This window comes from Glycine max, chromosome 17 (genome assembly GCF_000004515.6).
Source record: "Glycine max cultivar Williams 82 chromosome 17, Glycine_max_v4.0, whole genome shotgun sequence".
NCBI lineage: Eukaryota > Viridiplantae > Streptophyta > Magnoliopsida > Fabales > Fabaceae > Glycine > Glycine max.
Genome location: NC_038253.2, coordinates 37,179,797 through 37,204,691, shown reverse-complemented (window position 1 = coordinate 37,204,691; position 24,895 = coordinate 37,179,797). Strand labels below are relative to the sequence as shown.

At 32.9% G+C, this 24,895-nt stretch overlaps 3 protein-coding genes across 5 annotated transcripts; all 3 read left to right on the top strand.

Moving 5' to 3' along the window:
- The first annotated feature begins 2,005 nt into the window (after positions 1 to 2,005).
- On the top strand, positions 2,006 to 9,217 carry LOC100799652 (ubiquitin carboxyl-terminal hydrolase 18). 2 transcript variants are annotated; one of them, XM_003550181.5, is made up of 11 exons: positions 2,006 to 2,504; positions 3,039 to 3,252; positions 3,886 to 3,974; positions 4,060 to 4,145; positions 4,222 to 4,384; positions 4,503 to 4,626; positions 5,617 to 5,774; positions 6,496 to 6,580; positions 6,837 to 7,049; positions 7,162 to 7,223; positions 8,315 to 9,217. In XM_003550181.5, exons 1-11 carry the CDS (start codon positions 2,233 to 2,235, stop codon positions 9,054 to 9,056), a joined length of 2,208 nt encoding a protein of 735 aa, XP_003550229.1. In that variant the 5' UTR covers positions 2,006 to 2,232; the 3' UTR covers positions 9,057 to 9,217. The 2 variants fall into 2 exon arrangements, with proteins under 2 accessions (XP_003550229.1, XP_006601204.1); XM_006601141.4 differs by having other exon boundaries at positions 6,496 to 6,586.
- Positions 9,218 to 10,812: 1,595 nt separating this feature from the next.
- On the top strand, positions 10,813 to 13,156 carry LOC100801096 (F-box only protein 13-like). Of its 2 annotated transcripts, none has more exons than XM_026126302.2 (2): positions 10,813 to 11,130; positions 11,653 to 13,156. In XM_026126302.2, the coding sequence occupies exon 2, from the start codon at positions 11,674 to 11,676 to the stop codon at positions 12,895 to 12,897; it is 1,224 nt and encodes a 407-aa protein (XP_025982087.1). In that variant the 5' UTR covers positions 10,813 to 11,130; positions 11,653 to 11,673; the 3' UTR covers positions 12,898 to 13,156.
- A 7,982-nt stretch (positions 13,157 to 21,138) lies between these two features.
- LOC100800189 (E3 ubiquitin-protein ligase AIP2) lies at positions 21,139 to 24,203 on the top strand. Its single transcript, XM_003550182.5, has 5 exons — positions 21,139 to 21,440; positions 22,324 to 22,549; positions 22,698 to 22,900; positions 23,566 to 23,781; positions 23,926 to 24,203. Exons 1-5 carry the CDS (start codon positions 21,294 to 21,296, stop codon positions 24,073 to 24,075), a joined length of 942 nt encoding a protein of 313 aa, XP_003550230.1. The 5' UTR covers positions 21,139 to 21,293; the 3' UTR covers positions 24,076 to 24,203.
- Positions 24,204 to 24,895: the final 692 nt, after the last annotated feature.

Genomic DNA, 24,895 nt, shown 5'->3' with positions numbered 1-24,895 from the left:
GTTATTTTCCATTTTTAGTTTCAAATTTTTTAAAAATCAAATCTATAGATTTTAGTTTTTCTTGTTTTTTGGTACACAATTTTCTTAGTTTCAAATAGTTGCAAATAAAAAATGGATAAAATGAGTCAATCATTATATCTTATATTTTCCCACTATTAAATAATGCAATACAAAAAACTGCACTAAAAATAATTAAGAATAAAAAATTAAACATGTTAAAAATAATAACAAATTCGAAAAATATAAATTACAAAAAATAAAAAATATTAAAAATAACACAATAATAAGTAAAGATATATAATACACAACAATAGAAGTGACAAAGGCAATAGTGACAGTGATAATGAAAGTGCTTTAAAAATTAAAAGTCAAATTTACTAAAAAAAATTCTTGATTTTAAAAATAAATATAAAAATATTTTGAAATTGAGTTAAAATTATTTCAGCTCCATTTTGATTGAATGCATTTTATTTTAAAAATTACATTTCAAAATAAAAAATTAAAAACTCACGTGTAATATATATATATATATATATATATATATATATATATATATATATAGATATAGTATAAATATATAATTTACTTTTTTTTGGCTGATAAATATAATGTTTTAAATTTAATAAGAATATATTATTTACCAGATTTATGTTTGACATTATAGGCACAAATATAACACGTGTGCCATTGTTTAGTTTCTTAATCCTTACGTGTCATCAATAAATAATCAATAACCATCTTTTAATCAAATTCAATATAATATCACTTTATCACGGTTTTTTTCTTTCTGGTGTAATTAAGTTGTTCGCTTTTCTTTCTTATAAATAGTTATGACTTATGATAGGGGCATTCATTGTTTTTTTTTTTAACATGATATATATGGGTGGAATTGTGAACACACATAAATATTTCTTAGCGCCACTTATTTTATATTTAAAAATCAATTAATATTCAAATTTGATATTATTTAATTAAAAAACATAAATCACTTACTATTCGTCCCAATGTTATTGGTGGAGGACATTCATTGATTAGCTCCCAAGAAGCAAAGGTGTCCCACGAAGGTGTGAGAATAAAAGAGTTATCTTATAGTAGTATCATATATATATATATATATATATATATATATATATATATATATATATATATATATATATATAATATTTTACATTACTACACAAAATTATACGAGTAAATTATATTCATATTTCTTGCATTTTTTTAAATTGTATTCATTGTCTTTTTTTTACCTTATAAAATTTTTTTTTAATTGTTTAACTCATATTATACTCGTATCTTTCTTCTAGACACCATTTAAGAAAGGAGACATATATTTGTCATATGATTTTTATTGAAAATTTATGTCTAAAATATCTATATTTTTTTTCCTCTTACCTTCATAAAAAATATAGAACTATTTTCAACCTGAAAATATTTTAACACTCTCTCTTCTTTTTCTTTTTTCTCATATTGGATTTGAATTCAACTTTTTGTTGGATGTGAATCCACCTAGTTGATACGCATGTGTTAACACTCTTTTTTTTTCTTTTTTTAGTTCATTCTTTTTGTTATAATATCTCAACCCAAAACTACATCTTCTTCTTCAAGTGTTAACAAGTCAAATATTAAAAGATTAATTGTTATTGTCTTAAAAAAAGTCTATTAAGAGAGTCAATTGTTAATCTGTTATTGAATATTTAACAAAAAAATATTAAGACAATTTCGTGTGTTCACATATTTAATTAATATTAATTAACAACTTTAACACAAGAGAAGTAAAAGTAATATAAAAATAAAAACAGGAGTATCATGTAGAATTTGATAGAAACATACAAATTAAATAAAAATGTTAAAATAATTTTTTCGGCTGATATATTTAAATTTACGGTTAGTTAACCTGTAATATTGGTGGAAGTCTAATCTACTCATGTTATAATTATATTGATATATTTATTATTATTACTATTATTATTATCGTTATTATTATTATTATTATATTAACGACTTTCTCGAAGTTCTGATCCGAAGGAAGAGAGATTCAGGAGGGAGCCAGAGTGAGGGATACAGAGAAAGAAGAAGGATAAAGATTTAAAATTGGAAGAGGAACAATAGGAAGGGAAGGGAGAAAACCCTAATTAATAGATAATAGAAAGAGATTGCATGATCGATGGAAAAACCCTAGAAGAATCATCGGAGCAGGCAGGCAAGGGGGCACAATCGACGACGCCGTAGATGCTTGTTGCGGTTGGAGCGTCGTGGGATCTGAATTGGTTCCTGCAACTGTTGCTCTCCGTCATCGTCGTGGCCGTTGGGGTTCACTATTTCGTCAAGGCCACCGCTTCCAAGTACTTCTTAGTCGACGCCAATTTCGAAGGGGACCACCACGCCCTCGCCGCCGCCGACCCAATGCCCGGCGCTCTCGCCGCCGCCGCTGATCCTCTCTGCGCCGTCTGTGCCACGCCCGCCCCTAAGAAATGCTCGCGCTGCAAAGCTGTCAGATATTGGTATGGTAGCTTCCCTTCAATCATCAATGTGATCGTTGTGATTATGAGGAGTTTTGTTAATTAATTGACTAAGGTATTTATTTATTATTGTGGTAATTTAGAGGATGGTGTTTCTTGTGGTAGTTGTTTTGATTCATTGGTATAGAGGCACACTGCTCGATCAACTAAGCTAGACCCCATTTGTCTTCTTGTTGTAGTTTTTGGCTGTTACTTGTTAGTTAATTGAGTATGTTTCTTGGTGTGAAATGAATTCAGGGTTTGCTAATGAAATTGACAAGTTTATGTTTTTTTTTTATCGGCAGATGTTAGTTTGTTAGCATGGTAGTTTTGTTAGGAGAGGGGATCGAACCCACAATCTTTCCCCTCTTCCCTTCTCTCTTAACCATCCAACCCACCTTATATCTCCCTTGATGGGTTTATGTTGTTTTTTTTTTTTTTTGGAAGAAATTTGGTGGGAATAGTATTAGTGTTTCCTTTTAAATGGGAAAGGAAGGAGAGGGCTGAATTTAATTTGCATTTGTGTGGATTTTGCAGTTCACAAGCATGTCAGCAGTCGCATTGGATGTCTGGGCATAAGACAGTGTGCAAGAATTTTCATGGGACCAATGCAAGAAGCTCGGCTCAGAATGGGGTAATTAATCGTGGGTTTAAGACTTCTGCTGCTGGGGGTAAAGGCTCGTCGTCAATTGCACTGATACCTGACTGTGGAGATGGAGCAATTTCCAGGCCAATCAAGCAGGCTAAAGATGTAATTTTCTTTAATGGAAGTGTTGATAATAAATTAATGTTATGGGCTTTGCTTATTGCAGGTAGCTATAGAGAAATGGAAACTTTGAGTGCTAGATTTTGTTGCCTTTAGATGATGTGCCAAAAAGCATGCACCTTAGTAAAGAAAAATACTAATATATGTGACTATTTTTCATTAGTCTTCCTTATTAAGCAAATACACGAGATAATAAGAATATAAGCTTATGATTTCCAATTTGCAAAACCATAAGCTGCTTGCTGCAAAGGGGGGCCTGAAAGACTGAAGTTGTTAACTTTATTATTTTACCCCTTTAGCATCATGATTAGAATGTTAAATTGTTGTTAGAATTATTTTCATTATAATTGATCAGAGGTGTGCATCCCCTGAACTTCATAAAGCACCAGTGCTGTGCTCTTGATTTTATTTTGGGGTCTTAGACCCTTGAATTGGAAGTCACATTGGAATGACTTGCTCTTTACTCAACAGGCAGCTCCTCAATCGGCACACAGTGCTGACCCTTTCTGGAGCCTTGCCTCAGTGCTTTTGAGTCTCGCATGTTATTTTGTTTACAGGCTAAATCTGATATATTTTCTCACCTGCACATTAAAATTACGATGAATTTGTCTTGTTCAGGTTCTTTTTCCTTACGATGAATTTGTCAAGTTTTTCAACTGGGACAAGCCAGGATTTCCTCCTTGTGGACTATTGAATTGTGGAAACAGGTTGAGCTTCAGCTTTATTGCACTATCTGATAATTGTGATAAGAGGATATGGGAATTAATTTACTTTTATTGCCTTTTTGTTTAGTTGCTTTGCAAATGTGGTTCTTCAGTGCCTCTCATTCACAAAGCCACTTGTTGCCTACTTGTTGGAGAAGGGCCACCGCAGAGAATGTAATATCATAAGTCACCTTTTTTTCCTGGATGTCAACTATTCTTTATGCTTATGTTGTCGTTGTTGGTTCTTCAGGCAGTTGTAATGATTGGTGCTTTCTATGTGAATTTGAAAATCATGTTGAAAGAACAAGGCTAAGTTCACAGGCGTTTTCTCCTATGAATATTCTCTCTCGTTTGCCTAATATTGGTGGTACACTGGGCTATGGAAAACAAGAGGATGCTCACGAGTTCATGAGGTTTGGTTTTCCTTGCAATGTCATTTCACTTTTTGTAGTGCTGTTTTGAATGATGTCTAGATCTTATATTGTGTTTGGTAAGATGTAGAAGGTAATTTTTTTCAATACATTTTTGTAGGTTTTCCATTGATACGATGCAATCTGTTTGCCTTGATGAATTTGGTGGAGAAAAAGCTGTCCCTCCTAACCTTCAGGAGACCACCCTTATTCAACACATTTTTGGTGGTCGTCTTCAATCTGAGGTTAGACATCTAATCAGACTGAAATAAACATTTCTTGTTAGAATGAATGCCTTTCTACTGTTTCATTACATATATAATGTAAATAGAGACTAATGATTAATTTATCGTGGGATTATTAAGTGAAATTTGCTGTGTTTTTTTTTTTGCCTATCTTTGAACTTTATTAGTTAGTCTGACTAATTGCTAAGACTCCAAATCATGCAGCTTTATTTAAGGTTGGACTTTGGAGAGCAACCTAATATCCTATTTGGTTTCTATTTTCAAGAACAATTTTATGTTTTTAGAAATAATAATAATATATATTAATAAAACCTGTTAGAATGAATGTTTTCTGGTCTTAATTTTCATAAGCAGTTAACAGGATACATGTGTCAACAACAAGAATACAATTACAGTAGTTTATGGTTTGGAATGGAAACAATAAAAAAAAATTAATTTATGGAAAATTTATAAATTTGTTATTATTAGCATGATGGCTGTCAAATCTTGATTCATAAAAATATTGTGTATCTAGGATTCATGAATCGTGATCAATAATTAAAGATACATCTATATATTGGCATTTCAAAGTTGAAGGTAATAAAGTTATATATAAAGTCACAATGACAGAAAGGGTGAAAAAACATTAAATGTGTAAATTCATCTTTATAATCCATTAAATAAACCAAAAAATTACAGCGAGTCACTATATACTATTCCAAATGCATAATCTAATGATCATCATTCTTCATCCCCACAATTAATGCCATTTAGTTCATCCTTATGGCAATGCCATGGTATTTTCTGTTATTCCAATGTTTACGTGTTTGTGATAGCTACATGGCAAATACTTTGAAAGATAATTGCTCTGCAGCACTCTAATGGAAGAAGCATTTTCAGTATACTAGGGAATAACACCTTTATAAAATGATATAAAATGCATTTTGTTATTTTGATACTAACAAGGATGTGGCTGTATGTCGTATTCTTTTTTCTTGTGAAACTAAATAGGTGATTTGCACAAAATGTGATAAGATTTCAAATCAGTATGAAAATATGATGGACTTGACAGTTGAAATTCATGGAGATGCTGCCTCCTTGGAGGAATGTCTAGACCAGTTTACTGCCAAGGAGCGGCTTGATGGGGAAAATATGTATAAATGTGAGGGGTATGGATACTCTTCCTGTTGAAAGATACTTGTACCATAACAATGTTTAATATCACATTAAATATTGTTTCTTTGCCATTGATGTCAGCATCCTTTAAAAATAATATTTAGTTATAATAACTGTTTTTGTAGTTTGATTAATTGAATGTAGAGGATTACATGATGTTTTTAGATTATGAATTGAAATGGAAAGTAGCCCTCCTCCCTCTAGGCAGAAAATTAAGTTCACAAAGATGTTCTGTAGTGGTAAACCATGAACAGTAACAATGCAATGAATTAATAATATTATTAGCTATTAGTCTCATCTGCATAAAGTTGACCATAGCCCTTAATTTTGGTGACCAAGATATCAAGGCTGTTAAGACGACAGGCTTTCTATAAAAATTATGTAACTATGATAAAAACATTTTGTACTGACCCCTGTCCCCATAAAATGACACATTGATAATTTTACTATACAAACATTTATTGGATTCGATTATGTATGTTATGCATTCAAGTTATTTGTTGTTTTGGTTTAGCTTTTATTAAAGAATTTGGAAGGTGGTGATTAGACAATGTATCCTGTCAAACATTTGGTCTGGTTATACCAGATTTCTTATTTATTTGGCAGGAAGTAAGTTTTCTTCATGAAAATAGACTTCAAACATTTGCTTTTGATAATGTATTTTTGCTGTTAGGAAGATCCTGCTCTTAAACAAGTTTTCCTGCTGCTTGTCAGGTGCAAGGATTATGTCAAAGCATGGAAACGCCTTACGGTGAAATGCGCTCCAAATATTCTTACAATTGCCTTGAAAAGATTTCAGGTCTTGGTAATTTGATCTAGACCGCCTGGCTAAGTTGTCATGCTACAAGTTTTTTAATCTTTAGATATCAACTGTATAATTCCTAGTACTTTCCCATCATGTGCTTCATGTGATATGAATATGGATTTAGCATGATTATATACCATAACTGATTTTAATCCCTACTAATATTTAAAACCATGAAAGGCTTGTATGCATTGTGAACTATTCTTATCAAGTTTTCTCATTTCTTTTTTGTGGTGTTGTGTACATGCAGAGTGGGAGGTTTGGAAAACTTAACAAGAGAATAGCCTTCCCTGAAACTTTAAATCTTAGCCCTTATATGAGTGAAGCTGGAGATGGATCTGATATTTATAAGCTATATGGTGTTGTAGTACATATTGATATGCTAAATGCTTCATTTTTTGGTCATTACATCTGTTACATCAAGGATTTCCAGGGAAACTGGTATAGGATTGATGACTGGAAGGTAGATTTCTTTGTCTTCCAATCCAAGTTTGAATATTTTTCTTTTTGGTCTGAGTACCCTGTATAATGTGCTTGAACTGTCAATATCATTTCTGTTGCATGACATTTCTCAGGTTATGACTGTGGAGGTGGAAGAGGTACTTTCTCAGGGAGCATACATGCTCTTGTATAGCAGGTATTCTTGTGATTATGTGCTGAAGAGGCTAATGCTCTCTTTATTTCTCTCTCTCACATTAATTATTCCATAGTATTTGTGCTTCCTATTTTCACTTCTGCTGCCCCAATGATGTTTCCCAAATAGCTGGTTCTGTTAACATTGTTTTGAGTTGAGCTTGTGAGTACAGCTTTAGTGTCTTTGCCTATGGTAGGTGGTTTTGATGACTAACATGGCCTGTATTGGATTGTTTGGTCTTTTGAATCATGGAACAGGGCAACTGTTAGAACACCAGCTCTACCTTTTTATATGGAGTAAATTATCAAATCACTCCCTAGAATACCTATCACAAATCATTTTAGTCGTTGAAATTATGAAGAAAACAAAGTAGTCTCTCAAATTGATAGCTAGTGATTATTGAAGCACCTGATGTTAGGATCTGTCAACTTTAATGTGCATTAGTAAACCCAGTCCCTAACATCTGGGACCAAATTGACTGTTGGTTGTCAAATTCAAGGAACAAACGTTGATGGGGTAATGTTAGTGACAAAATTGACCTACGATGCAATTTAGGGACCTTATTGATAGGCTGTTGTTAAGTTAGGTATGTAATTTGGTTATTTATAATATTTAAGGACTGCATTTATTTGGTGCCAATTTCATAGATTAATTGATGATTTGTTCATTTTGTATACATCTCCAAGAAAAAGATTCGGGTCTTTTTTGTTTTTTAAGCTTCATTGTACTCTACCATAGTCTTTTATTTGGTTTACATGGCAACCTTATGTCTTGGTGATAAATTCAGTTTTATCGGGTGTGCTTAGATAATATGAGATCGGGTGTGTGGTTTTGCATTTTGATGTGTGTAGTGATGGCATTTGCTCTGATTTCTGGGTGAGATTCCAAATTTTTGGAACTTAAGACGTTGGTTTGCACCCATTGATAACATATGGTTATTTGAACCTATGACCTATCTTATGAGGTTTGACGATATGAATGATTCCAATAATTGAAGATGTGTCAAATGCATGTAACTTTTTTTAATGGTAATATTTGTCAATTTCTTGCTGAGAAGAGTAGTAAAGCATTGTTCAATTTGATCCTCTGGACAGGTGTAGTGCCCGGACATCAAGCTTTCAAATTCAAACTAGCGAATCTTCAGGGATAGCAGAAGTTCAGACAGAAGTGGAAGTGGAAATGGAAGTGGAGCCCGGACAAACTGAACAAGATGAATGCCTCTCAAATATGAAGGCTTTGACTTGTAGTAGAGGTTCTGAGGTTTTGCCATCTGATGCTAGTCCAGAATTGAAGGTTTCTTCCAGCTATGACTGCGAGTCTTCTGCTGGATTGAACTCACAAGCCAAAAGAGAACAGTTTGAGGATGTGAACATGATGGATGTTGATTCAACTGGTATTGCAAATGAGCTTTCTTGTGGTGCTGTTGAATCATCTTATGTGCCTATTTCTCAAACAGACAGTGATTTGGGGGATGTGGATATGGGCAGATCATTAGAAGAGACTTCAGGCTGCAAGCAAGAGCAAGATGATACTGATATGGTTAGGTCTGGTTCTTGTTCGGGTCTACCAAATGGCTCTTCCTTCTTTGATAAGCACCCTTCCGTTTCACGGGATCATCAAAACATGGAAGAACATTCAGAACATATAGATGTGGTTAACTGCAAGTTGATTACAGCTAAAGATAATGCATACTATGGTAATGGATATGTCAGTGCAAACGATTCTTCAATGCCAGTTGAAGACGCAGGCACACAATTTTCTGGCATCAGTTCTTTTCCCACTGAAAATGACAAAGGAAATGGAATTAAGAAAGTGGAAATATCAGCTGACATTTAGGTGCAGCTATTTTTGTTATTTCTTCATATCATTTAATTATCCCATCATCGAAATAGGTGGTGAGTTGGGAAATTTTTGTCCGGGGTTTTCATTATTTGCAGGAACCTTGGATTTTATTTGTAACATTTCTAGATGGATATCCTAATTTAATTTTACTGATAGAATACAAGTCCTTTGCCCTTATTCCCTCCACTCTTTGTACATTAGAAACATAATTCTTCCAAGTTGCTGCGGACCTCCATTGCCGGGTTTTTGTGGTTTAATCATTTTGACTAATAATATTTTTTCCAAAATTTTAACCATAATGCTTATTAAATTAACTATACTCAAATGTTGTTATATATAGTATATGTAATTGATGGCACAAGTTTAAAACGAGCATTAGGAAGAAATATTAACTTTCGTGTGGCATCTTCTTCCTACTAAACTTCAACAATCTCAATCTACACCATTTGCACATTCCGGATTAGGTAATCTGGAATATAAAACCTTCATTCTGGATTAACCATTTTGCAATGAAATGGGGTGTAAGCTGAGACTTTTGGGGTGCAAGAAGAGAGACCATCTATTGTCTCATGTTGCACGAACTAGATTTATTTCAGTAACTTGTCTAGATTCCATAAGAATTTCATTTCAGCCGTTTTCTACTTCCTTTTGGGTGTGTGAGCATCTTCCTGAGCTGAAAGCACACGAGGAGCAAGAAAGAAAAAGAACACAAATTAACGGCTTTTGCTTTTCAACATTTGCCCTTCACTAATCTAATCCTCTTTTGTTTGTTTGTTTGTTCTAATATATATAAAAAAAAAATACTTGTCTTGTGGATGGGGCTTGAGCATTGACTTGTGGAAACACAAACATAGCAAAGCAAAAGAAGACAAAAGATTCCTCAACGAGGAGCCAAAAAGGAGCAAGAATAGAGGGTTGCTTCTTGCTTTTGCTCTAGGAAGGAAGGTCAGCCGAAAACCACACACGAGTCCCAGACAAAAAGCCTAACACTTCCCTTTGACAATTGACATTGTTAAATGTTGATCCACTTTCAAACAAAAAAACTCAGTAGTGGTCCTTTCTTTCTCTTTCGTTTATGCAAGGTAAAATGATTAAATAATATCCCCCCACAATAGTTTTTTTTTTTTTTTGCGTACTGAGTCTACTCTTTTTCATTTTTTCAACTCGAATCCAAAGCATAGATATCTAATTGGTACTAGTAGCTAAGGCCGTTAGGCAAAGTCAACGAGTATGTTATTGTTAGTTTGTTACCTAAGTTCTATTTTTTTTAACTGCTCTTGTAACATTGATTAAAAAATTTAAATAAAAAATACTTAAAATTATATATATATTTTTTATAATTTTCATGTTTTTATTTATTTTCCTAATTAATATCCTAATGATATTGATTAATAAGATCATTTTTTAACTATCATATTAATATAAAATATTCATAATTTTAAATCTTTATTAAAAATCCAGATTGATTGATTATCTTGAATTGAGTTTGTTATTCTAATTACAATTTTTTTTATACATAAGACTCTTGACATCCTATTTACGGAGATTGACCAGTAATCAATACTGCTAGAACGAACCACAAGTACTTGCAGAGACACTGACTTCAGTTATCAGTACTGTTTGAACCAACCAAGTACTTGTTAGAATCTAAATTCTAATCTAACGGCATAGATATGCACACATCATAGTTTGCATCGAATTTTATGTTTTTAAGAGTAAGCCACACACGGGTGTGTATGTGGTGTTTGCCTTGTCATCACATCACATGTTATAGTGTGTTCTCTCAAGTGTCAACCATCCAATATCCAATCCAACACAAAAGAGAGTTTTCCCCAGGAAGCTTCCTACCTCGCTTCCTACTTGTTAGGCTCCTTCGCTTGCTTTCCCTTTTACCCTTTTTCTTCCACTTTCTTCTGATTTCCTGCTCCAAAGTCCTTTTTAAACGCACAATATTCTGTGTTCTCCAACAACACACACTCACTCACCACTGTGTCCGTGTGTTTGTTGGTTTTCTTTTCCTATCCACTCTCAACATAGCAGCAGCAACTGCTTCAGTTTCTATTTTCAGGTATTTTTCTAACCTTTGATTGGTTTTGTTCCTGTGTTGTGATTGTTGTGGTGTTTTCTGGTTACCATGAGTTTATTGTTATCCCTTTTGTTTCATTTGGTCCTGGTGCGAGGGTTTCTACTAAAAGGGGTAGTAAGGGAGAGAGAAAAAAAGGAAAGGAAATTGCTTTGCATTTTGAAGTCTCAAGTTTCATGTTTTCTCTTAAAGGGTAGCTTGTGAAGCTACAAGGGTTTTTTTGTAAAGCAACTTTAATTGGTTATCAAAATTCAAGAATGAGCCTTGCAATTTTGGTTGTAAATCTTGATGGGGTTGGGGAAAGAAAGGGGAAGTTTTAATCTTTTTGGGTGCGGATAAATACCCTTTTGGGTTATTACTTATTAGTTCAGGGTCACCCATTTAATTTGGAAGTCTTTATTCACATCAATTTGGTTTTTTTATGATGGTAGAGTGTGTAGACTTTGAAAGTGGCAAAATTGATTTCTTGTGTTAACATCAAAGTCCCTTTGTTTCTTTCTGCAGTAGTTTGTTCCAAGTTTCTGATCAATGGAACATAGTTTGAAAAGAAAGTCTCCAGAGAGTGGAGACAATTTACTCTTCAACAGATTTTCTCTGGATGACCTTAATGAAGATCTCTTGGAGAGGGTACTTTCATGGCTACCAACTTCCTCATTTTTTCGCCTCACTTCGGTGTGCAAGAGGTGGAAATCAGCTGCTGCTTCTGTGAGTTTCAAGCTTGCCTGCTCACACGTTCCTTCACGTGACCCTTGGTTTTTGATGGTTGCTCCAAACCTCAACCAATCTATTGTCTTCGACACTGCTGAAAACAGTTGGAAAAGACTCAATCACCTGCACCTTCCGCTCGAAGACTCTAACATCAGCTGCATGCCTGTTGCAGCCTCTGGTGGTCTGGTTTGCTACCGCAAACTGTTGGGAAACTTTGTTGTGTGCAATCCCGTTACCGGATCCTGTAGCGAACTCCCTCCATTGCATTTTGCCCTGGAAAACCAGTCTCTCAATGCGGTTGTGATGAGTACAACTTTCAATGATCAAATGTCCTATAAGATTGTGTTAGTCTTCGGTGAACTCCCTAACCTTTTGTTTAAAGTCTACAACTCTGGTTCTAGCTGTTGGGAAGATGAGGCTGCGCTGAGGAGGAATGTTGATGACAATTCCATGGATTGTGATTCAACCGATGATGACAATGTTGTGTACTTCCTTAGCAAGGCTGGAACTGTGGTGGTGAGTAGCATGCAGAGAAGCCCGTCTAAGCAGTATTCGTCGGTTATTACTAACAAAGACGGTCAGGAGATAGTGTATTTTCTCAGTTCTTCGGGGACGGTAGTAGCTTGCAATTTGACATCAAGGTGCTTCCTTGAGTACCCTAGGTTGCTGCCTGTTTTCAGTGAGTACTCCATTGATATCGTGGAGTGTGGTGGTGAGATGGTGGTTGTTTTGTTATCAGAATTCTTGGAAAGCACAAGTCTTAGGGTGTGGAAATACGACGAGGCCAATCGATGCTGGCAACAGATTGCTGCAATGCCTGCAGCAATGTCTCAAGAGTGGTATGGAAAGAAGGCAGATATTAACTGCGTTGGAGCCAGCGGTCGGATATTCATATGCTTGAACTCCCCTGAGCTATGTACTTATGTTCTGTGTGATTTGGTGACCAACAAATGGACCGAGTTGCCGAAATGTTGCTTGAATGGAGAAGTCATGGAATTCATGTCTGCCTTTTCATTTGAGCCAAGAATAGAGGCTTCTGTATGACACTAAAGTACCCCAGTCTGGTATATTGATCTTGGTTTTCATCCTTTTTCTGTGTTCTGTTAGATTAATTTTCTTCCCACTTGTACTTGAATTTGTCATCCAAAATAGCTACTAGGGCTGATTGGTATGAAAATAGAGATGGAAGCTCTAACCAAATGATTGATATGCGATTGCTAACTGAGATATTGTAATTCTCTCCATTGATTGTTAGATGTACACTGTTTTCAGTGAATTTCCAATCGAATGCCTGTGTTGATTATTCTTTATCCTATGTCATGGTTTGGTCTCAATTATTATTATTATTATTATTATTATTATTTTATGTTAGCATCTATTTTAGATCTCAAAGATATAGGTGATATCAATTTGGTCTTCGGAAGAAAGTTGACTAGAATTTAGTTCTTCATTTAAGCATAATGGTAATAAAATAGTCCCCTTTGACACGGAAACACTGTCAATGAAACCGTGAAGCATCTAATTAGTTCAAGCAGAAATGTCACTTGTGTGCAAGAGATCTTGTTTTTTTATTCATAGGAATTAGGAATCAAAGACAGGTAAGAGGATTTAGAACAACCTATGTACTACCTTCTACAACCAAGAGATTTTGTTTAGAAAGCAAAAATAAATGTTACTTTATCTTGGATTTTATTTAGCAAGTAAAACTTGTGATTTTATAGTTTTTGATAAATTTTATTTAGGCTTAAATATATTTTTGATTCCTATAATTTAACATTTTTTTCATTTTCATTCCTGTAAAAAAATTATCTTAGTACTTACAAATTATGATTATTTTGTTTTTTTCCTTAAAATGTTTTAGATAGTATTTTTTTTCAGTGTTCAAAATATTTTTTTTCCTGTTTAAAGTACTATTTAAAACACTTTGAGATAAAAAAATAAATTAAATACATTTTGTAAATATTAAAATAAAATAAAAATTATAGGGACAAAAATAAAAAATGTCAAATTACATGAATAAAATTGTATTTAAGTTTTTTATTTGATAATAAAAAACAAGTGTGTTAATGATACATTTCAAGGTAGAGAAATGCCTATGGATATTTCGGAATTCAGATACTCTTCCTTTCAATTTTCATGTGCTACTTCAGAATATTGGTATTGCTGTTGCTATCCTTTATAAAGGGTGCTTTTTAGTGTCATCTCACTATCTGCTGCACTCTTTTAAGTTTTTGACGATTGAAATGAAAAATGTAACTACATCTGATAATGTTGAAATAAAGTTAATGTAAATTCATTTTGCTATGTTGATGCATTAAACGCCACACTTTTCTTTTTTTTGAAGAATCTACCTTACGTTGTGCCTCCACCTATGTCTCTCTCCATGCTATAACATCTTACACGTTGCACAATAGCATCTCATGTATGCTACCTGTTGGTTAAATTGAAAAATCGAGATGATATTGGATAAATCTGAAGTCGTGTATAACACTTTCAGATTGAATCAAATTTCGGGGTTCAACCAAAATTGTTCAATCGGATAAAATCAGAAGATTATAATTCAAGAGCTTTGTTTTGGTCTTGCATGTTTTGTCACACGTTATGCTTTCTGAACCAGAATGATTATTTATGATCAAAGAATAGGTGGTTTTTGGCAGTTGATGGAAGTTTTTTTCCTTTAAAAAACTGTCGTTGATGAAAGTTTTAGTAACTTCCATGTAACTTCCAACCGTTGATGGAAGTTTTAGTAATTTCCATGTAACTTCCAAAATTTGCCTAAACCGAACATCTCGTTATTACATTAAAACAAGCGTGCACTCTTATTTTAACATAATAAAGAGATCAATTACACTAAAATGTCCAACAAACCTCCCCCATTTTAGTGTAATTACCGATCAAATCACCAAAGTCATAACATACAACAAACTACTGCATAGATGAAATATCGTGATGATTGAATTTCATCTTAGAAAATTACACGTTTCAAATATTCGAATATCAGGGTTTCACTAAGGATTGAACCCTTTCTATTCATAATGAATACATTAAGATAATCTGCACAATAGTTTATAACATTACTCTTGCTCAACACTAGTTTACTAGCCTGTGTCCCTATCCTTCATAAGCATATCAAAGCCAAGTCCCAGCTTCTTGAAGCGGCTAAACTTCATGCTTATATAGGTAGTCTTTTTCTTTCTTGCACCTGCAAATGCAATTTTTCAAAAGAACCATTGAGAAGTTATACTTCAACCTCCTTAACTTACAGAACCGAACACATTCCTTTTGGGATACTTTCGATAATGTATTCCAATCTCTACATGTTAAGCTTTCCACATTGAATTCAGCACCTAATGTCATATTAGATGGGAATTGAGTATCTTAACATAAGAGATTTCATATGAACTTTAATCCTAATCCCAAAGCCGACCTTTTCACGAGATCTCTACTTAACCCTTTGGTTAAATGATCGACCAAATTATGCTGAGTTCTCACAAACTCCACTGATATCACACCATGCATGATTAACTCCCAAACCATGTTGTGTCTAACACCCAAGTGTCTAGACTTTCCATTATACACTTGACTATATGCCTTAGCCAAAGTTCATATGGGGTAACCTTATTCCTTTTGTTAGGAATTCGGTTCAACAAGTAACAGGCTGTCAACATAGCCTCACCCCAAAATCCTTCACTTAAACCCGAATAGGATAACATGGAATTCACCATTTCTTTCAAGGTTCTATTCTTCTTTTCGGCTACACCATTCTGTTGTGGTGTATAGGGAGTTGTAGTTTGATGTATTATTCCAATAGATTGAAAATAAACCGGATCATAATACTCACCTCCCCTATTCGTACGAAGAGTTTTGATTAGCCCATTTTGATGAAGTTCTACCTCTTTCTTATAAATTTTAAATTTATCAAGAGCTTCATCTTTTGTATTTAATAAATATACATAACAATACCTTGATGCATCATCAATAAAAGTAACAAGGTATTTTTTATGACGTAATGATGGAGTAGCATGCAAATCACACAAATCACTATGAATAAGGTCTAAGACTTTAGTCTCACTTTTAACATCCTTAAAAGGTTTCCTAGTGATCTTGGTCAACATGCAAGTTTTGCATTTTTCAATGTTCATATCAAAAGGAGGAATCATACTTGTTTTTGACATATCTTTTAATCTTTTGTAATGAACATGTCCTAATCTAGCATGCCAAATTTCTGATTTTGTCATATTAGTTATAGAACTACACGAGGCCATACAAACAGATTCATGAACAAAAGGAACATCAATGTTTAATTTAAACATTCCATTACAACGATAACCAAATCCAACAAATGAACCATGTCTTGACAAGATGTACTTTTCACTTTCAAGTACTTGCTTGAAACCACAATTATTTAAAACCATACCAGACAATAAATTCTTACGAATACCAGGTACAAATAAGACATTATCCAAATACAAACTTTTTCCGGAAGTAAAAACTAAATTCACACAACCTAATCCTAGGATTGGTTCAGTTGCAACATTGTCCATCTTCACAATAGAGTCATCATCGATTGGTCTAAATTCCTTGAACCAATGACGATCTTTGCACACATGGCTTGTTGCTCCCGAATCAAACCACCAAGCAACGTCATCATCCTGCACATAGTATACATCAGATATTAGTGATACATAATTTGAATTCGTATTCGAATTAAAATTATTCACTACAATCTGACCATGTTGCTTTTCAGGATCATTAGACCCACTTGGACCAGCCTTGTTCTTTCCTTTGAACACACGACAATCCCTCTTTAAATGACCAGGTTTCCCACACTTCCAACATGACAATTTTGTCTGTTTGTTTGGACCTTTGATCTTATTCCCTTGAAATTTTCGTTTGTTACCTTTAGCATTGTAATTTTGCTTAACTGTTCCACTTTCCTCTACCATATTAACGAAAGAGGAACCTGCTACGTTTTTATCATTGACTTTGTCAATTTCCTGAGCCCTCAGCAACTCTCAATCATGAAATGACTACCGAGTTGAACCAGAGTCAACTCTTCCTTCTTATGTTTCAAGGTATGCTTGAAGTCTTTCCAAGAAGAAGGAAGTTTATCAATTATAGATGAAACCGCAATGGATTCATCCATTTTCAAATCATGTTGAGTAAACTGACCCAAAATCCGCAGCAGTTCATTATATTGTTCCATAACAGGCCTCGAATCAATCATTTTGTAATTAAAGAAATTACTAACTAAGAATTTGTTACTTGAGGCATCTTATGCCATATACTTGGATTCAAGAGAGTCCCATAATTCCTTAGCAGACTCAACATTTTGATAAATATCAAAGAGAGAGTCAGACATACCGTTCAGAATGTGTCCACGACTCGTCGTTCTCCCATTTCGAATGCTTCCTTGTTCGATCCAGAGTTTCGTCTTCCATATACACCGGCATCAGTGTACTCAGCACATACACCACATTCAATGTTGTCAAGAGAAAGTGCATCTTTTTCTGCCATCGTTTGAAATTCTGCCCTTCAAACTTGTCCAACTTCGCAAACTTGCTTGTCATCTTCGAACTATCGTTCGTCATCTCGAAAAATTTGATTCAATCTTTTGTTGGTTAAATTGAAAAATCGAGATGATACTGGATAAATCTGAAGTCGTGTATAACACTTTCAGATTGAATCAAATTTCGGGGTTCAACCAAAATTGTTCAATCGGATAAAATCAGAAAATTATAATTCAAGAGTTTTGTTTTGGTCTTGCATGTTTTGTTACACGTTATGCTTTCTGAACCAGAATGATTATTTATGATCAAAGAACATGTGATTTTTGGCAGTTGATGGAAGTTTTTTTCCTTTTAAAAACTGTCGTTGATGGAAGTTTTAGTAACTTCCATGTAACTTCCAACCGTTGATGGAAGTTTTAGTAACTTCCATGTAACTTCCAAAATTTGCCTAAACCGAACATCTCGTTATTACATTAAAACAAGTGTGTACTCTTATTTTAACATAATAAAGAGATCAATTACACTAAAATATCCAACACTACCTCTTATCCCTGTTGCACAATAGTTAATTAACAATTTCCAACATATTCACATAAATGTTTCACAATGTTTTTTAGTGAATCATTAATTTAGTTGTTGAAACTGTAATGATTAGTTAAACTAATCCTTAAAATTAATAAAATTATAAAATGGATAAATTACCAATCATTTTAGTTCTTAATATTTTGTAATGATTCTCTCAAAAAAATAATTGCAATGATTAGTTTAATTAGTCGTTGAATTTTTTTTTTATATAAAAAAATAACTTTGAAATTGTAAATCATAAATCATAAATCAATCTAGCTCCTTTGTTATTAGCTTGTGTAATCTAACATCGTTAAAAAGACTGAATTGGTATATTAAATGTTCAGTGGCACACATATGTGGTTGTAACGTTACAACGATGAAAACGAAATATTAATAAAATAATAATTGATTTTTTTTATCCATTTCATATGTCTTTATTTTTTCTCCTCCCATTAGTTTTCAAATCTACCTAAAAAAGAAACCACCAGTGACTCCTAAAATAAAGGTGTGAAATATGCACATTTAAAAAAAGGGGTCTCAACCATTTTAACATCATTTAATTATGCATGATTCACACAATTTGATTTTAAGGATTACTGTGGTGACATTTAAGGAGAAAATATATTATTCTACCAATATTTCAATCATTTTCATCTTATGATATGACAAACACGTATGTATGTCTAATCTAACTACAACTAATGCACTTAATGTGTCAATTAAATATTTTTAATGACTTTAGATGATACCAACTAATAATAGACAAACTAAATTAATTAGTGATTAATAATTTCATAGATAGTTTTATCATTTTTTATAATTTAAAGAATCAATTAGATTGATTTTATAAATGAGTAAATCATCACTTTCATTCTTGAAGGTGTTAGACGTGGTCATTGGTCCCTATAAGATAGAAATGAATAATAAGAACTCCTCATAATAATTTATTCTTATTTAAAACTGAAAAATGTTTGTGAAAATTTATAGCTTTATTTTATTTCTTTATTGCTATTATAATGTCATGTTTATTTTTTCTATTGTTTCATTCATTAAGCTTAATTGGTAGAAATTAGTAAGTATTATGCGAGTTTTTGAGAGAACTATACTCTTATTTATTGAATACTATTTGTGTTGATTTTTGATCTCTAGTCCCTTATGTTTCTTTGGTGTCTATGTGTGGATAGAATCTTTGAAGAACTCTTAATTGATCCATGGAAGATTTTTAGAGTATTATGCTCACACAACATAGATTTCCCTTTTTTTATAGGCAAATGTTTTTACCTATTAGTTTTTGTTAGAGATGTACAAAGTAACCTTCTAGTGATGTTGAAATCATGCATAGGATCATTCACCCAAGTTACAATCGGTGTCACGATGGAAACGACACAAACATATTTAACAATGGAGTCGCCACCAATATTTTATCTAAGAGAAAAATATTGAAAAATCTTTCAAAAATGGTTTTTCAAATCAAAGATAGATTTGAGAGTCGATTACGTGTAAGAAAGGTATTAGCATCCTACAATGTCTATTAAGATGGTACCTATAAATAATTGTGCAACATCACGTAACTTTATAAATATTTATTTTACCCCAATAAAAGAAATATATATTTTTAATATTTAATTATTATTATTTTTTTGTATTTCTTATTCAAAAGAATTTCTTTAAGAAAATGTTTGCATAAGGATTTAATCTAGCAAATGACTAGTCATTAAACTCTCAGACCAACATTAAAGATGAAATTGTTATTCAATTAATGTCATCAATTGTTGCATATTCAAATGAAATTTATTTTTTCAAAAAAATAAATTATAAAAAGAAAATAACTCTATGCGCAAAAGTTTAGATAACAAATAACTATTTTATGAACTTTCATAATTTAAGTAACATTAACGGTAAAATTGTTTCTCAATTAATACCACAAACCATTGCATGAGTTAAAATAATTATTTTTATTTGATATCACAAATATTATAAATAATATGAATTAATCAAAAGACACAAAATCATAATCTCTTTTATTTGGCAATGAACTAACGAAACATAATATGGTTGCATCCTAGATGCTAACCTTACCTAAGGTATTACACATACACAAAAATCCAAATGAAACAATGTACAATTTTGATCCTTTCTTTAATATTTCATAAATAAGCAAACTAAAAACCAAAGCAAAACACCTAAACATTGAGATCCTGAATAAGCAACATGTCATGCACATATCAAAGCACCAAATAGAACAAGTATAAAAAAAGAATAAAAGAGAGAAAAAAAATTTACAACCAAAGCTAGCCTTCCTAATATCCTATTTATTGCTTCTATGTCCACAAATAAATAGTGTCACATTACACCTGTTGACCCAGGTCATGTTACAAATAAAAAAGATGAATTGAATAATGGTAAGAAAAACTAATGTTAAACACAAAACTTTGATTGCTGAAACGCAAGCTTGATAAAATTAAAGAAAAATAGAGTGAGAGAATTGTGTATCTTATATTCATCAACAAATGTCAATGCACATTTTTATTTCTATGTATTACAAAAAAAAAAAAGGAGAAAAAAAATGAAATGATGCAAAACCTCTTGGCTTTTCACTTATATATGGAGTTTTGCCCTGTGTAACAAGTATGCGCAAAAGTAATTTTTGCTTCGTTCATTAGACTATTTTTTCTCTATTCCTTTTTCTGAGTGTTAGTGGGTCTTTTTTAGAATCCAATTGTCACATCTTTTGTAATATTTTAAATACTTTTCATTTAAAAAATAAAAATAGGCTTCGATAAATTGGGTTGTGTTGTGAATGTCTCGACAAAAAAACATGATTCAAGAGAGTTTTACATTGTTAGTTCGATTGTTAATTATTCACTTTTAAAATATAAAAATAATTTAATTAAAATATACCATGTAAATAGTTATTATAATGTAATTTAATTACAAATTAACATATATGATATTTTTTTATAATTATTTAAAAATTATAATTAAAATGTTGATTAATTAATAATATAATTTTTTTATAATGAAGATACATAAAAATTAAACTGTATATACTTTAAGAATTATTACAAACTAATAAACTTTGCTTCAAATGACGTGGAAGAAAACAATTGGGAGATTAACTCTGATTCCAGTAGGCACCTTCGTAGGCGATCACCCCTCCTGGTTTCCCCTTGCAGAAGAAAAACGATTTCCCATGGAAGGATATAAAAAAAAATATATATACATATACATCAAAACACGCAGAAGAAGAAGAACCTTACAAAGGGCTTTTGAATTTTCGTGTTTTGATCAGAATCAGAGGAAAAAATCACATAATTTCGAATTCAAAATTTGAATTTTCGTGTATAAAACGAAGAGAAGAGAATGGAATCGGAGGATTTGGTGAAGCAGGAATTGGAGGAATTGCAGAAACAATTGGGGAAGAAGCTAAAATTTGAAGCCTCTATTTCGTCTCTAAAATCTCTTCTCCAACGCACTTACCCATCAGCTTCCCCAGCGCTTCGCAAATCCGTATGCTATTTCCCTTTCTTTTCTCTATTTATATTCCAATTCCAATTTCTCATTATAATTTGGAACTAAACCCTAGTTCCTTTTCCTCTGTTTCGTTTAGTTTGGTTCCAAAGAATTGATTTTTGATTTGCTTGGATTGATAAATATGGTTGTGCATGTAATAATAATTTATAAAATAGATTGTTTGGTGAACTTAGCTCATATGGTTATTGTGGCAATCATTGATTCAACTGAAAATTCTGTAGGTCATGTTTACGAACTTATGAACACTTTGAAGTCTTCTAGCTGCATTTTATTTTTTATTTTGGAATGCCAATACAAATTGGAATATCACAATATTTAGATAAATTGTTGTATTTGATTGTAGCTACGTCAAGGTTTTGAAAAACAGTCTGCGACTGCAAGGTTTTTAGGGTGTCTGCAATTGCGTTGCGGCCTTCTCAATTGCATTTGTCTGATATTGTCTGCAATATGATAGATTGTGACTCACAATCTATCATTTTGCAGAAAATTTGTGACAAAATTGCAAGCAAGACTGTAACCCACAATTTAAAACCTTGTTAGAAGTTGACTCGTACTCATTTTTAAAACATGGTTTCTCTCTTATGATTTAGAATTTTTATATTGTTAATTTTAAATCAATTTATATGGTGTATTATAGTTGTGTAGTGTCTTCGTGATTTTAAAAATTTCTAGTATGTGTGGTATTGCATTTGTGTCATGTATTGTATCTGTGCTTTCTTGGTAGGCTTGTGGCAGGTGTGACCTTTGAATAGGTCAACCTTTCCTTTTTCTCAACTTTGATGTAAAAGAAAATGTTAGTTATTGTTTGCTGAAAAGCTAAAAGCTAGGAAATTGACTGTGTTGTTGCTGGTGGTGGCAGTTTTATTTGGTTATATGCCGAGTTGCTACTGTGTTGAAGACCAGGTATACAGCACCAGGTTTCTGGAATGCTGGACTGGGCCTTTTTGAGCAGGCTCATTTGCTTGTTTCTGAACCTTCTGAGAAGGAGAAGTTGAAGGCTTGCATTGCTCAGGCCAGGGAACATTTGCATCTAGAAGATAACCCATCACAAGCTTTACAACCTTCAGATAATCAGGCAAACAGAGGTGATTTTATTTTCAGAATAATTGCTTTTTTTCCTTTCCTTTCCTTCTTAGTTTTAGTTTTTTCATGTTTATGTGTTGTGCATATCCTTCAGAGGTTTTGAAATCATTGACCTTTGTCTTGTGTTTATCACATTTTGCCATGTTTCAGGATATCTTTTTGAGGGGCACCTTACGGTTGATCCTGAGCCACCACAGCCTCAATGGTTGGTGCAGTCAAACCTCTTGACAACAGCTGCTACACTCTTTGCTGCTGAATCCTCTCAAGCTCCAGCAGCAAATGAAACCACTCAAGAGGATGCCGCAAATATGCTTCAAGATCTTCTAAATAGATTGGAAGAAGTTGTGCCCTTGGTATTTTATTAAAAAAAAATCATGTGCTTCTGATTTCCATCATTTATCACAGTTTCAATTTTACACTCTTAAATATCATAATGGCTTTGAATTTCTAGGTCTAGTTTCTGAAGTTGGATAATTTCCAAGAGAGAGGTATAATGTGGCTTAGTCAATGTTTGAACTGAGCATAACTACATAAGAAAACCACGCTATTGTAGATTCATTTGAGATCATTGACAAATTGTCTAGGCTCTACTTGGAACTTGAGTATACCTAGTTGACTTTGAGCAAGAATTTCTTCAGGTTAAATTTAACAAACCAAGCTACTTGAATTTGGTTCAATAGAATACTTTTTCACAACAGGTTAAGGAATCAATGCTGACAGCCTAGGAATCAAGTCAACTTCTTTTTAAATCCTTATACATACTGTCTCTTGTTGCAGCCACTTTAGTGGATCTGTTATTGTCTTATTGATATTAACGCATCATTTGAAGGGTAACTTGATACAAACAACTTACTCAATTCAACTCATTTTGTTAATTCGTTGGTCATATTGTAGCTCTTTTGAACTTGCTTTTTGATTGATATATATTTTGTCTATTATGAGCAGAGCCATTCCATTGTTACACTTTGCACGGTTCACTCAAGGGAGACTTGCTTTAATTTTTATTTTTTTTGGTTAGATGGTGGATGGAGGTCCTGTAGCCCCAAAAGCACCTCCTGCCAGTAAAGAGGTTGTGGCAAATCTTCCGGTCATTACTCTCACAGAGGAAATCCTGGCTAATTTGGGGAAAGATGCAGAGTGTGCTATTTGCAGGGAGAACTTGGTTTTAAATGACAAAATGCAAGAGTTGCCATGCAAGCACACATTCCACCCACCATGTCTAAAGCCATGGCTGGTATTGTCCCTAACTCCACAGATCTATTGGAAATTTTATGTTCTTCTTTTGATATCAACTTCATGCATTTTATTCTATGGAATTCTTTTAAGAAATGACATGATTAGATATAAGGTGTGTTCAATTTTATCCTTTATGTGGCAGGATGAGCACAATTCTTGTCCCATCTGTCGGCATGAGCTGCAAACTGATGATCATGCCTATGAGAGCTGGAAGGAGCGTGAAAAGGAAGCTGAAGAAGAGAGGAAAGGTGCTGAAAATGCAATTCGAGGTGGTGAATACATGTATGTTTAAATGACCATTCAATGTATGGTTTAATAATATGGTTGTTCGTGTAACAATGGATTTGAAATCTTCATCTGGTGAATAGTTGTGTATTCTTTATTGTTTCATGTTATGGAGATATCTCAAATTTTTAGGGATGCTCAAGGGTTTAACAATAGTTCATAAAATGCAATCAATTTACCATTTTGGTGATAACTTTTTAGGTTATAACTATCCACTTAAAGTTAAAATATAAAATTGTAATTATACGTCGAAAACCTATCAATGGAGAGAGGTAAACATGACACTGAAAGCTTAAGGATATTTTTGGAAAAATTTAACAATTTCTTATATTTGGATAGACGAATAATAATATATTTGGCAATTTTACTAAACAACCAGTTAACCAATAAGGTCGCAGGTGATTAACACTAGCCAATAGTCATTGAATTATTTTTCTGTACAATGAATTAGTTTTCTTTAAGATTAAAATGCATGCCACGTGAAACTAATTTGAGTTGTTATCAAAAGCGGCCTCAAACTTGTCTATGGTTTCATGTGCTTAAATAAGGATACATAAAAGAACTGAAAATAAATAAAATGAGTAAAGAATATTCAATAGTGCATGTACAGAAATAGGAAGATGCTAGTTTATATGCTGTAATGTAAAGAAAGCATATAAAAGAAATCAAAGAATTCTGACATTTTATTGAAAGATTTTACCAAAAAATATTGTATTGTTAGATGAGGATATTTGGCTGTTAGTTTTAACTTGTATAAAATTTAATTCGTCATTTTATTTTCTATTCCTATAAAATTATCCAAATAAGCTCAAAGTGTGTGGTGTTAG